Here is a 12121-nt window from a genome sequence, read left to right on the forward strand (position 1 = left end):
GGAACACAACAGCAGGGTTAAGAGGAAGGCCCTGAACTCTCTCTTGAGTTGGAAATTCCCACCAATTAGACGGCTTCTCTACTTTACAACTTTAGGACCCCCTGTTGAGGCACAGGATGAGCAATGTGAGAGGAAGTTTTTACAGCTCATTAGAACAGGATGCGCGCGTGTTTCGGCGGGGGGGGAGGGGGGTGTATTTATGCAGGAGTGTGTGCCTGTGGAAATGTGCGAACTATGAGTGTTTGCCCATGTGTGTCCACTCAAACAAAGCAGGTTTGATTTCCACAGTAAGATGCCCAGTTTCAAAAGTGAGTTTTGTCCAGCCAGTTCCACTGATCAACATGGGGGGGGGGGGCTCTACCATTGATCCAAGTTCCAATTCACTGATGTCCAGAAACCTATTCTCATTTCCAAGAGGGATTGAAGACTTGTATCCATCGATTTCTGCAACGTTAGTGATGTTTTACGTCTGTGTGGCTTTGTTTGTTCCCTCCCCGCAGACAATGTGGATACAGCAAGGCCAGTCAAGAGGGAGACGAAGAGCTCTACTTCCAATGTGAGTAACTGTGGCGACACACTCTCCCTCTCTGTGTGTGTGTGTGTGTTGAGTCTGCACTCTATGGATGGAGGAGGAGTCTGCTAGTGTGTTGTTTGCCTGCATGCATCTGACCGAGAGAGATTACTTGTGAGGTATTAACTTGTGCGTGGCCATTAAGGCTTCATTCCGCGGGTGTGTTTAGGCTACACTGAACACACCGCTCCAGTCCATTAGATGGTGTGTGAGGCGGGATGTGATGGAGAGAGATGGAAATAAATAGGGATGTAGGGAGGGAGGGAGGAGGATGAGAGGGGGAATGAGGAGAAGGGAATTGATAGATGGAACAAAGGCAAGCGAGGGAGGAGTAAGAAGACAGAGAGTGGGGGCCAGTCAGATGATTTGCCGTCCCCCGCGAAGGAAGGGTTTGAATGTTTGTCGCAAACTTTTAGAGTTGCCCGTGTCTCTGTTTTTCCATCAACCTATTTGAAGGATTTTGTTTGACAGATTGTGGGCAGTTTGAAAATTTTCCTGTGTGTGTGTGTGTGTGTGTGTGTGTGTGTGTGTGTGTGTGAGAGTGAGAGCTGAGAATTAAATATGCCCGGAAAATAACACGCCATCAGTCGACGAGCTCACACACACTTTCTCTCAGACGTGAACAAATGCAGACAGACATCTACACACACTAAAAGCTTACACACGCTGACACACGTACTCACTCCCCCACCTCCCCCTTGGTAACAATACATTTGCAGTCTCTCGGGAACCCCTCCAGCACAGTGTTTCCCTACCCTGGACCCCGAGTATCCCCAACAGTACTGTGGTCCTGGACAACACTGTTCTAGCATGTTGTATATTGCTGCCCATCTAACCCATCAGTTAGGACACGAAGCTGTTTCCTCCCCCATCGGTGGGTCTAATTACGTCTGTGTGTGTGCATGCCTTCATGCGTGTGTATCTCTCGTGCAATCATGCAGTGTTTATATCCGTTCATTTCCCCCCCAATCGCTTGTGGCAAAGACATGGTTAACCCTGAAACGAATCAGCTACACAAGAAGCCCAATTGGGAAGGGAGAGAGATGGAGAGAGGGAGAGAGAGGAGAGGGGGAGAGAGGGAGGGAGAGAGAGAGAGGGAGAGAGAGAGAGAGAGAGAGAGAGAGAGGGGAGAGAGAGAGGAGAGAGAGAGAGAGAGAGAGGGAGAGAGGGAGAGAGGGAGAGAGAGAGAGAGAGAGAGAGAGAGAGAGAGAGAGAGAGGAGAGAGAGGGAGAGAGAGAGAGGGGAGAGAGAGAGGGAGAGAGAGAGAGGGAGAGAGAGGGAGGGAGGAAAATTAATCAAAACTGGTGTTGGCCTGCTTTAATTAATGTTGTGTGGTTACAAAACCCATTGCTCTGGAAAAGAGGATATTCGATCCTTCCACTTAACACTGGCCAGCTGGAATGGAGAAGTTTTCATTTTCTCTGCAATCTGTCTGTGTGTGTGTGTGTGTGTGTGTGTGTGTGTGTGTGTGTGTGTGTGTGTGTGTGTGTGTGTGTGTGTGTGTGTGTGTGTGTGTGTGTGTGTGTGTGTGTGTGTGTGTGTGTGTGTGTGTGTGTGATCAATAAGCTGTTATGAGACAGTGAGTCGAGACCTGGTCGATTTAGAGTTGTAATCACATTTCAGAACCAGTCTGGCCCAAAGGCTTCTGGGAAGGCCCAGCTTCTTAGGTAGAAGTAGGGCCTAAGTACCACTGGTTTTGAATCCTCAGAGTAATGAATTCCAATTTGGGGTATATCCTGATCCTAGATCTGTTTCTAAGGGTAACTTCATCCCAGAACTAGTCTTGTACTGCGGGGGTGACTGCGTAAGAGGTCAAAGATTAGGTTTTGAAAAGTCCATTGGCTAGTGGCGAGAGTGTACATTTATTGGTCATTGGTCATGGGCCACATAGTAGTTAAAGGCTGAGGGGCTAGTCAGGGTTGAAAAGGGTTTAGAGACTAGTAATCATTAATCATTTTAACTTTACACCTTTCATAATGGATTGCAGGTTAGAAAGCAAGAGTTTACAAGACAGACATTTAGTGGGTTCACAGATACTTGTGTTATAGGAACTGAATATATATTCCTTTGTTGCAGGTAGAGTTTTAAGGTTGCCTTGTGAGGATAGAAACTGATAACAAAGTGACACTCTAAGGCCTTTTACCTCAGGATTTTCTCTTTCCTGACAATTATTTCCTGCCCTAGTTCCTAGTGAAAATTCTTATTGTTTTTCCTCTGAAGTCATAAGAGACAAACCCCTTGAACTGAGCTACTGTCTCCAGGAAATGTGAGCTGCACAAATAAGACATACAGTGATGTGGTTGATTCCCTTTTTCCCCAAGTAGCACAATAGGTGAGAAGGTGGTGACGGGACAAACGATAGAGTCCGATTTTAAAACACACCATCCATACAGTGGTTGTCAAAAGAAAGACTACACCGGATTGCCACTTATGTCGTGCTGTATTTTGCGTACCTTAAATACGGTTTTGTGACTCACAAACAGGACTAGCGTGTGTAGTTTCTGTGGTGTTGTGGTAGATTGTTGCAGGTTGTAATCTTGGGTGACTTTCCGTGTCCCACAGTTAAGATCCCGACCCGGAGGACCTACATAGACCCAGAGACGTGTGAGGATCTGGTGCAGGCTGTCCTCACCTTTGCCAAAGAGCTCGACAACTCCAGCATCAAGATAGAGAGAATTGTCCACACAGGTACTGAGACAGTGCTTTGGCTTTCGTATACTCTCATATTCTCTTTCTTTGTACTTCTGTCTCTTATCTTTGCCAATTTTCACTCCTCTATCTCCCCTCCCTGTTTGCCCTGTTTTTATCTCCTTTCTCTCTCTCTCTCTCTCTCCTCATCTCTCTCTCTCCTCATCTCTCTCTCTCCTTATATCTCTCTCTCTCCTTATATCTCTCTCTCTCTCCTCATCTCTCTCTCTCTCTCCTCATCTCTCTCTCTCTCTCTCCTCATCTCTCTCTCCTTATATATATCTCTCTCTATCCTCATCTCTCTCTCTCCTTATATCTCTCTCTCTCCTTATATCAATCAATCTCTCTCTCTCCTCTTATCTCTCTCTCTCTCCTCATCTCTCTCTCTCCTTATATCTCTCTCTCTCTCCTCATCTCTCTCTCTCTCTCTCTCTCCTCATCTCTTACTCACCCCCACCTCTCTCTCTGATAAACCAGCACTGCAGTCCACTATCTAACCCTGTCTCTGTGTCTCCACCTGCAGGTGACTTTGGGGAGGTGTGTCGTGGCTGTCTCAAGCTGCCCAGTAAGCGGGAGCTTCCGGTGGCCATCAAGACACTGAGGGCCGGCTGCTCAGAGAAACAGAGGCGCTCCTTCCTCAGCGAGGCCGGGATACTGGGACAGTTTGACCACTCCAACATCGTCCGTCTGGAGGGGGTCATCACCAGCGGTGAGCTAGTTACCGAAATCTCAAATGAACCCTTAGCCCCCATGCATTTACACCTAGCTCCTTTTTTACTATGCTTTATAGGGGGCAACTGTCTGGGGGAGGCATTTACTGAACAGACCGCACAAACCCAAAAAGATTACTCATTGGCAGACGGACAGCAGTTGAATTCCAGCAGAGAAGGGAGAGGGGGAAAAGGTTAATGGAGAAAGGTAGGTGAGGAGAGGTTCAGAGGGGTAATGTTTCAGGGGGGCAGATGAGGTTGAACCAGGGTTGAAACGAATGGGACTGGTGCCTGCCTGCCTGAACACACACTGTGCACCATACGACTGTAGCAGATGTGTTGGATACGGTAATTGGTGCTAGAGACACAGCAGGACTCTGAAACCCACTCTAATCTTCCCCGCCACCTTACACACACACACTCACACGTGTGCATGCTCACACACCGGTGTGCATACACACTCATTCAAACTGTCGCACACCACACACACCGCCCTCGGATTGTAAATCACCCCACTAGCCCGCCATTCGACCCCCTTCCACCCCCACCACCTCTCCCTCCATCAGAGGGCTCCAGCACTACAGAGAGGGTCATTAGAGAGACAGAGACGTGCGGCTAGCTAAACGTCCAGCAGGGGGCACCAGGGGGAGGTGGTGTAGGATACCAGGTAGTGTGTGGTAGGGGAGATCAGCAGGATAGTTGGCCTGGTAGGGAAGAAGAGGTAGTCTTGTGGTGAAGCGTGATAGAGTAGTGAGCCAGAGTAATGCTAGTGTTTTAGTGAAGCGGTAGTTCTGTATGTTAGTGTTGCATGATAACGTATGATGTGGTAGAACAGAGTGATGGGTTAATGTCATGGTTTTAGTCCTGTCTGCCTCTCCTCCAGTCTGTCTATTTGGGATAGAGGGTGCCTCAGGGAGGCTGATGGTGTCCATTTATAAGGCACTTAGATCACAGCCAGCAAGCGGTATGTGTGTGTGTGTGTGTGCTCAGTTTCCATGTTACTTTGCTCCATCTCTGGCTGACGTGCACACACACACACACACACACACACACACACACACACACACACACACACACACACACACACACACACACTAGCTGGTCACTAAAGGGAGTCTCTGCTTCCTGTCTTTCTAATGGAGCAGCATCCTTTTCCCCTTAGTTGGCTGCTCTCTCCCTCACCATCTCTCCCTCACCCTCACCATCTCTCCCTCCTTATCCCAGCGCTCTTTCTGTCCCCTCTTCTTCTACTTTTTGTGTGTTCTTTCCCTCTCCCGTTCCCTAATTCCTACCCCAGTTTCGTCTCCTACTGTCCTCTCTTTTTCCCCCTCTCAGGTTTCTGTCTTCTCTCCCTTCACTATTTTGATACACTCTGGCCACCTGCACTCAGCGAGTGTGAAGTATGTGTGTGTGTGTGTGTGTGTGTGGTGTCATTCAACTTGGCGTGACTGAGAGAGCAGCACACAGGCCATCCTGCTCCTCTCCAGTAGATGAAGAATGGCAGTGCATAACCACTGCTGCCCCCAAGCCAGCTGGACTATAATAATAACGTGTGTGTGTGTGTAGGTAACACCATGATGATTGTGTTGGAGAGCATGTCCAATGGGCCCCTGGACTCCTTCCTCAGGGTAAGAGTGTGTGCATACTGTAACAGTGTTTACCTCAGCATGACCCCTGGTCTACTTTCCAAACGTTAAAATAGATGGTTGGTATAAAATAAATCCCAAGGCATGTTGTGTATCCTTATAAAGCCACATAACTAACCATCATGTCGTTGAATCTTTCATAACGGAGTTTGTTCTCCGTCGGAAATGCAATGTATTATATTGCATCTCTATGGTCCTTAACCCTACTATCGACCCCCCCCCTCCCCCCTCCAGAAGCACGAGGGCCAGCTCTCCGTGCTCCAGTTGATGGACATGCTGGGGGGCGTGGCCTCTGGGATGAAGTACCTGACAGAGATGGGCTTCGTCCACCGCCGCCTGGCCGCCCACAAGGTACTGGTCAACGCCAGCCTGGGCTGCAAGGTGTCCGGCTTCAGACCCCTCCAAGAGGACAAGATGGAGGCCATCTACAGCACAATGGTGAGACTACTGACTGATATTCTATTACAAGTAAAAAAGTATATTACTAGATATGTATATTTTTAACTAGTACTATATATTACAATTATTATAATGTTTTTTTTTCTATTATATTACTACCTATAGTCTTTACTCTTCACCCATAGAGGTCATCTCCAGCACACTGGTGAAGGGACTGACTGATATTATATTACTACCTATAGTCTTTACTCTTCACCCATAGAGGTCATCTCCAGCACACTGGTGAAGGGACTGACTGATATTATATTACTAGTAAAACGTATATTACTTGTTATATATTTTTACTAGTACTGTGTATTAGATTTTTTTTTAAATAATATATTTCTACCTATAGTCTTTACTCTTTACCCATAGAGGTCATCTACACCACGCTGGTGAGACTACTGACTGATATGTATTGATATTTACATGGTTGAAAACCGTATTGTTTACAACCTTCTTTAGTTTCACTGTGATAGGTAATACATACTATATGTACTGGGATATGTACCATATTGTTTACATTGTTTACTACCTTGTTTAGTCTTTACCCATATAGACCACACTGGTGAGAGACCTGGCTGATATCTTCTCCTGTAAAATATATTACTCCTAATAAATACAAAAAATCTCATCTTGTAAAAAAAAAAATGCTATAAAAATCATACATTCAAATGACAACGACATCGTTAAAAGAAGCCCATTGAAGCCGGCGGGAGAGGTGTGCTTCTTTTAGTATTTCCCCTTTATAATGAATCGGATGTGCAAGTGTGTGTGCAGTGCAGACTATGATTTAAAATGCATTCTATAATGAATCAGTGTTTCCCTGTGGTTTCTCCTTCTCTTTGTCTGACTCACTTTTTTTCCACTCTCTTTTGGTTGACAGTGGTTGATTTGAGATGAGATTTAGATGAGACAGTGTGTAGGATACATTTGATTTGACTGTACATTACATGATGATTTAAACTGCAACAACGGGAACCAGAACTATTCTGGAGTAGCGATGAAGTACAACTTGAATGGCGATTCAGAAAATAACGTTTTCCTTGTGGCACATTTTATTTCCAAAGCTGGAAGTCGTGACAAGATAAGTTGTATAACTGAAAGGTTTTCGTTTTTTTTGTGTTTCAATTGTATTCATTTCGGTAGGAATGACTACGCTACTCTCGTACTGGTTGCCCATGTTCCTAAATGACTACTGACCCGTAGCACTCACGTCTGTAGCCATGAGGTGCTTTGAAAGGCTGGTCATGGCTCACATCAACACCGTTATCCCAGAAACCCTAGACACACTCCACACGGCCCTTTCACACCTGGACAAAAGGAACACCTACGTGAGAATGCTATTCATTGACTTCAGCTCAGCGTTCAACACCATAGTGCCTTCAAAGCTCATCACTAAGCTAAGGATCCTGGGACTAAACACCACTCCAACACCATCATTAAGTTTGCAGACGACACAACAGTGGTAGGCCTCATCACTGACAACGATGAGACAGCAGCCTATAGGGAGGAGGTCAGAGAATTGTCCGGGTGGTGCCAGAATAACAACCTATCCCTCAGCGTAATCAAGACAAAGGAGATGATTGTGGACCACAGGAAAAGGAGGACCGAGCACGTCTCCATTCTCATCGACGGGGCTGCAGTGGAGCAGGTTGAGAGCTTCAAGTTCCTTGGTGTCCACATCACCAACAAACTAGAAAGGTCCAAACACACCAAGAAAGTTGTGTAGATGGCACGACAACGTCTATTCCCCCTCAGGAAACTAAAAAGATTTGGCATGGGTCCTACTTCTACAGCTGCAACATCGAGCGCATGCTGACTGGTTGCATCACTGCCTGGTACGGCAGCTGCTTGGCCTCCCGACCGCAAGGCACTTCAGAGGGTAGTGCGTACGGCCCAGTACATCACCGGGGCCAAGCTTCCTGCCTTCCAGGACCTCTATACCAGGCGGTGTCAGAGGAAGGCCCTAAAAATGTTCAAAGACTCCAACCACCCCAGGCATAGACGGTTCTCTCTGTCCCAGAGCACCAAGTCTAGGACCAAAAGCCCATATCAACAGCTTTTACCCCCAAGCCAAAAGACTCCTGAACAGCTAATCAAATGGCTACACAGACTATGCTCCCCCCCACCAACCCCTTTTTTACACTGCTGCTACTCTCTGTTTATCATCTATGCATAGTCACTTTAATTAATCCTACATGTACATATTACCTCAAATAGCACGACTAACCGGTGCACCCGCACATTGACTCTGTACTGGTACCACCACCTGTACATAGCCTCGCTACTGTAATTTTTTACTGTTTCTATTTATTTTTATTTACTTATCTATTGTTTACCTAATACCTATGTTTTACTTAAACACTGCACTGTTGGTTAAGGGCTTGTAAGTAAGCCTTTCACTGTAAGGTCTACACACATGACAAATAAACTTTGATATGATGTACATACAGTACCAGTCAAAAGGTTGGACATGCCTACTCATTCAAGAGTTTTTCTTTAGTTTGACTATTTTCTACATTGTAGAATAATAGTGAAGACATCAACACTATGAAATAACATATATGGAATCATGTAGTAACCAAAAAAGTGTTAAACAAATCAAAGTATATTTTATATTTGAGATTATTTTAAGTATCCTCCCTTTGCCTTGATGAAAGCTTTGCACACTCAAGGCATTCTCTCAACCAGCTTCATGAGGAATGCTTTTCCAACAGTCTTGAAGGAGTTCCCACATATGCTGAGCACTCGTTTGGCTGCTTCTCCTTCACTCTGTGGTCCAACTCATCCCAAACCATCTCAATTGGGTTAAGGTCAGGTGACTGTGGAGGCCAGGTCATCTGATGCAGCACAGCCTGGAGGTGTGTTTTGGGTCATTGTGCTGTTGAAAACAAATGATAGTCCCACTAAACACAAACCAGATGGGATGGCGTATCGCTGCAGAATGCTGTGGTAGCCATGCTGGTTAAGTGTGCCATGAATACTAAATAAATCACAGACAGTGTCACCAGCAAAGCAACCCCACACCATCACACCTCCTCCTCCATGCTTCATGGTGGGAACCACACATGCGGAGATCATCCATTCACCTACTCTGCATCTCACAAAGACACAGCGGTTGGAACAAAAAAATCTCAAATTTGGACTCATCAGACCAAAGGACAGATTTCCACCGGTCTTAATGTCCATTGCTCGTGTTTCTTGGCCCAAGCAAGTCTCTTCTTATGGGTGTCCTTTAGTAGTTTTTTTTAAAACAATTCAACCATGAAGGCCTGATTGACACAGTCTCCTCTGAACAGTTGATGTTGAGATGTGTTTGTTACTTGAACTCTGAAGGAGTTAACTCTGCTGCATTGTATAAATTCATTAGAGGTAACTCTGGGTCTTCCATTCCTGTGGCGGTCCTCATGAGAGCCAGTTTCATCATAGCGCTTGATGGTTTTTGCGACTGCACTTGAAGAAACATTTAAAGTGCTTGACATTTTCCGGATTGACTGACCTTCATGTCTTAAAGCAAATGATGGACTGTCGTTTCTCTTTGCATATTTTTATAATTTTTTTATTTTTATTTAACGTTTATTTAACTAGGTACGTCAGTTAAGAACATATTCTTATTTACATTTGAGCTGTTCTTGCCATAACATGGACTTGGTCTTTTACCTAATAGGGCTATCTTCTGTATACCACCCCTACCTTGTCACAACACAACTGATTGGCTCAAACAGATTAAGAAGAAAATAAATTCTACAAATGAACTTTTAACAAGGCACACCTGTTAATCGAAATGCATTCCAGGTGACAACCTCATGATGCTGGTTGAGAGAATGCCAAGAGTTTGCAAAGCTGTCATCAAGGCAAAGGGTGGTTACTTTAATGAAGCTAATATATAAAATATATGTTTATTGGTCACTACATGATTCCAAATGTGTTATTTCATAGTGTTGTTGTCTTCACTATTATTCTACAATGGAGAAAAGAAAGAAAAACCCTTGAATAAGTAGGTGTGTCCAAACGTTTGACTGTGACTGTATGTGTTTGCATATCTAAGTATGATCATTTTATTTGTGGACTGGGCATCCTGATGCATGACACAATAATGAAATAAATAAATAGAAAATATATAATAATCATAGTGTAGTAGGATGTTTAAATGTAGATTCTAGCATAGGCTACATGAAACATAATCATACAAGATGTCCAGTGTCAAGTGTGGAGTTGAACATGTAAATTGAAAATCTCTCTCTCTGTTTCGGACTCTCTCTCTCTCTCTCTCTCTCTCTCTCTCTCTCTCTCTCTCAGCATGCGGGGAAGAGTGTGGTGTTGTGGACAGCCCCAGAGGCCATCCAGTACCACCGTTACAGCTCAGCGTCTGATGTCTGGAGCTTTGGCATCGTCATGTGGGAGGTCATGTCCTACGGAGAGAGACCCTACTGGGACATGGGCAACCAGGACGTGAGTAGAGTGACTGTCTCTCTCTCTCCCTCTACACTCGACCTTCTCCTCTCTAGTCTCTTTAATCCAACTCATATCTCTCGCTCTCTACACTCAACCTTCTTGTCTCTAGTCTCTTTATTCATCTCATCTCTGTAACTCATCTCTCTCTCTACACTCGACCTTCTCGTCTCTAGTCTCTCTATCCATCTCATCTCTGTAACTCATCTCTCTCTCTACACTCGACCTTCTCCTCTCTAGTCTCTTTATCCATCTCATCTCTCTCTCTACACTCGACCTTCTCCTCTCTAGTCTCTTTATCCATCTCATCTCTCTCTCTACACTCGACCTTCTACTCTCTGGTCTCTTTATCCATCTCATCTCTCTCTCTACACTCGACCTTCTCCTCTCTAGTCTCTTTATCCATCTCATCTCTCTCTCTACACTCGACCTTCTCCTCTCTAGTCTCTTTATCCATCTCATCTCTCTCTACACTCGACCTTCTACTCTCTAGTCTCTTTATCCATCTCATCTCTCTCTACACTCGACACTCGACCATTCTCCTCTCTAGTCTCTAGTCTCTTTATCCATCTCATCTCTCTCTCTACACTCGACCTTCTCCTCTCTAGTCTCTTTATCCATCTCATCTCTCTCTCTACACTCGACCTTCTCCTCTCTAGTCTCTTTATCCATCTCATCTCTCTCTCATTCCCTTTGCTCTTTATCCACATGTGCATCTCTGTCCCCTCCCTCACCCCATACCCTATGCTGTTTCCTTCTCTACCTATTCATCTCTCTCCTATACTTTCTCTTCTCTTGTGCTAGCTCTCTCTCTCCCCCCCATCTTCTCTGTCCCCTCTAAAATGGTGCGAACTTTTTGACTTGGGCTAGCTCAGATCTTATTAGAGGGAAAGCCACGGGTGCTTCTCTAAAAGTCTCTTTGAGCTCTAAGTCCCCAGCATAAGTCCTCTCCGTGACCAATCCTGTTTCTCTTAAGGACACCATGTCGCTTTTTGGTGGCGGTCCCAAAGTGCCACCACGATCCCCGCTCTTAGAGGAAGCCTAAAATCCCGGCAGGAAGCGGTGCTCTCTTTAAGGAAATGTGAAATAAAGCTATTTTAGGAGGGTGAGAAGATTTGTCCAATCGCTAGGACCCTGACGCCACCAGTTTGTGTCGATGAGGGCGTGTGTTTTGGTTCCCTTCTCCCCTCCCTCTCAATTTTTCAGAGGGATCGCTTTTTTTTCTTCACTTTGGAAGAAAACCCCAAACTTCAGAAGAGTGCAGAAAATGTTGCGTAAAGACTTTGTTGAAGAGAAAAGTGAGAGTGCTTTTGTGCCAAAATGCCTTTGATCCAAGGCCGCGCCATGAACGGCATTCAAAGGTATTAGAGTAGATAGAGGGTTAATCAGAGTTCAAAGTTCACACTTAAGCCAACAGCTTTTTCACGCTAATACGCCGTCTAAATCTTTCCACTAATCCGAACGATAAAAAGGCAAACTAAACGACCATGAAATGTTGAAATGAATTCCTATGAACCGTCCCTCAGCTAGGACATGAACCGGGACGGTATATTACTAGCTTACCTTTTCAATATCCAGACTTTGTGTCTACCTCTATGTTCACAGTACGAAAC

The 12121-nt window shown here is 45.2% G+C and overlaps 1 protein-coding gene across 1 annotated transcript in view; it reads left to right on the plus strand.

Moving 5' to 3' along the window:
- LOC112229354 (ephrin type-A receptor 7-like) overlaps positions 1-12121 on the plus strand; it is a 181065-nt gene that overhangs the window by 165222 nt on the left and 3722 nt on the right. The window contains exons 9-14 of the mRNA XM_042310483.1: positions 501-556; positions 3134-3259; positions 3783-3968; positions 5536-5597; positions 5850-6053; positions 10356-10508. Of these exons, the coding sequence (XP_042166417.1) occupies positions 501-556; positions 3134-3259; positions 3783-3968; positions 5536-5597; positions 5850-6053; positions 10356-10508 (787 nt within the window). The remainder of the gene's footprint in view (positions 1-500; positions 557-3133; positions 3260-3782; positions 3969-5535; positions 5598-5849; positions 6054-10355; positions 10509-12121) is intronic.

Source organism: Oncorhynchus tshawytscha, linkage group LG31, assembly GCF_018296145.1.
Source record: "Oncorhynchus tshawytscha isolate Ot180627B linkage group LG31, Otsh_v2.0, whole genome shotgun sequence".
Classification (NCBI taxonomy): Eukaryota; Metazoa; Chordata; class Actinopteri; order Salmoniformes; family Salmonidae; genus Oncorhynchus; species Oncorhynchus tshawytscha.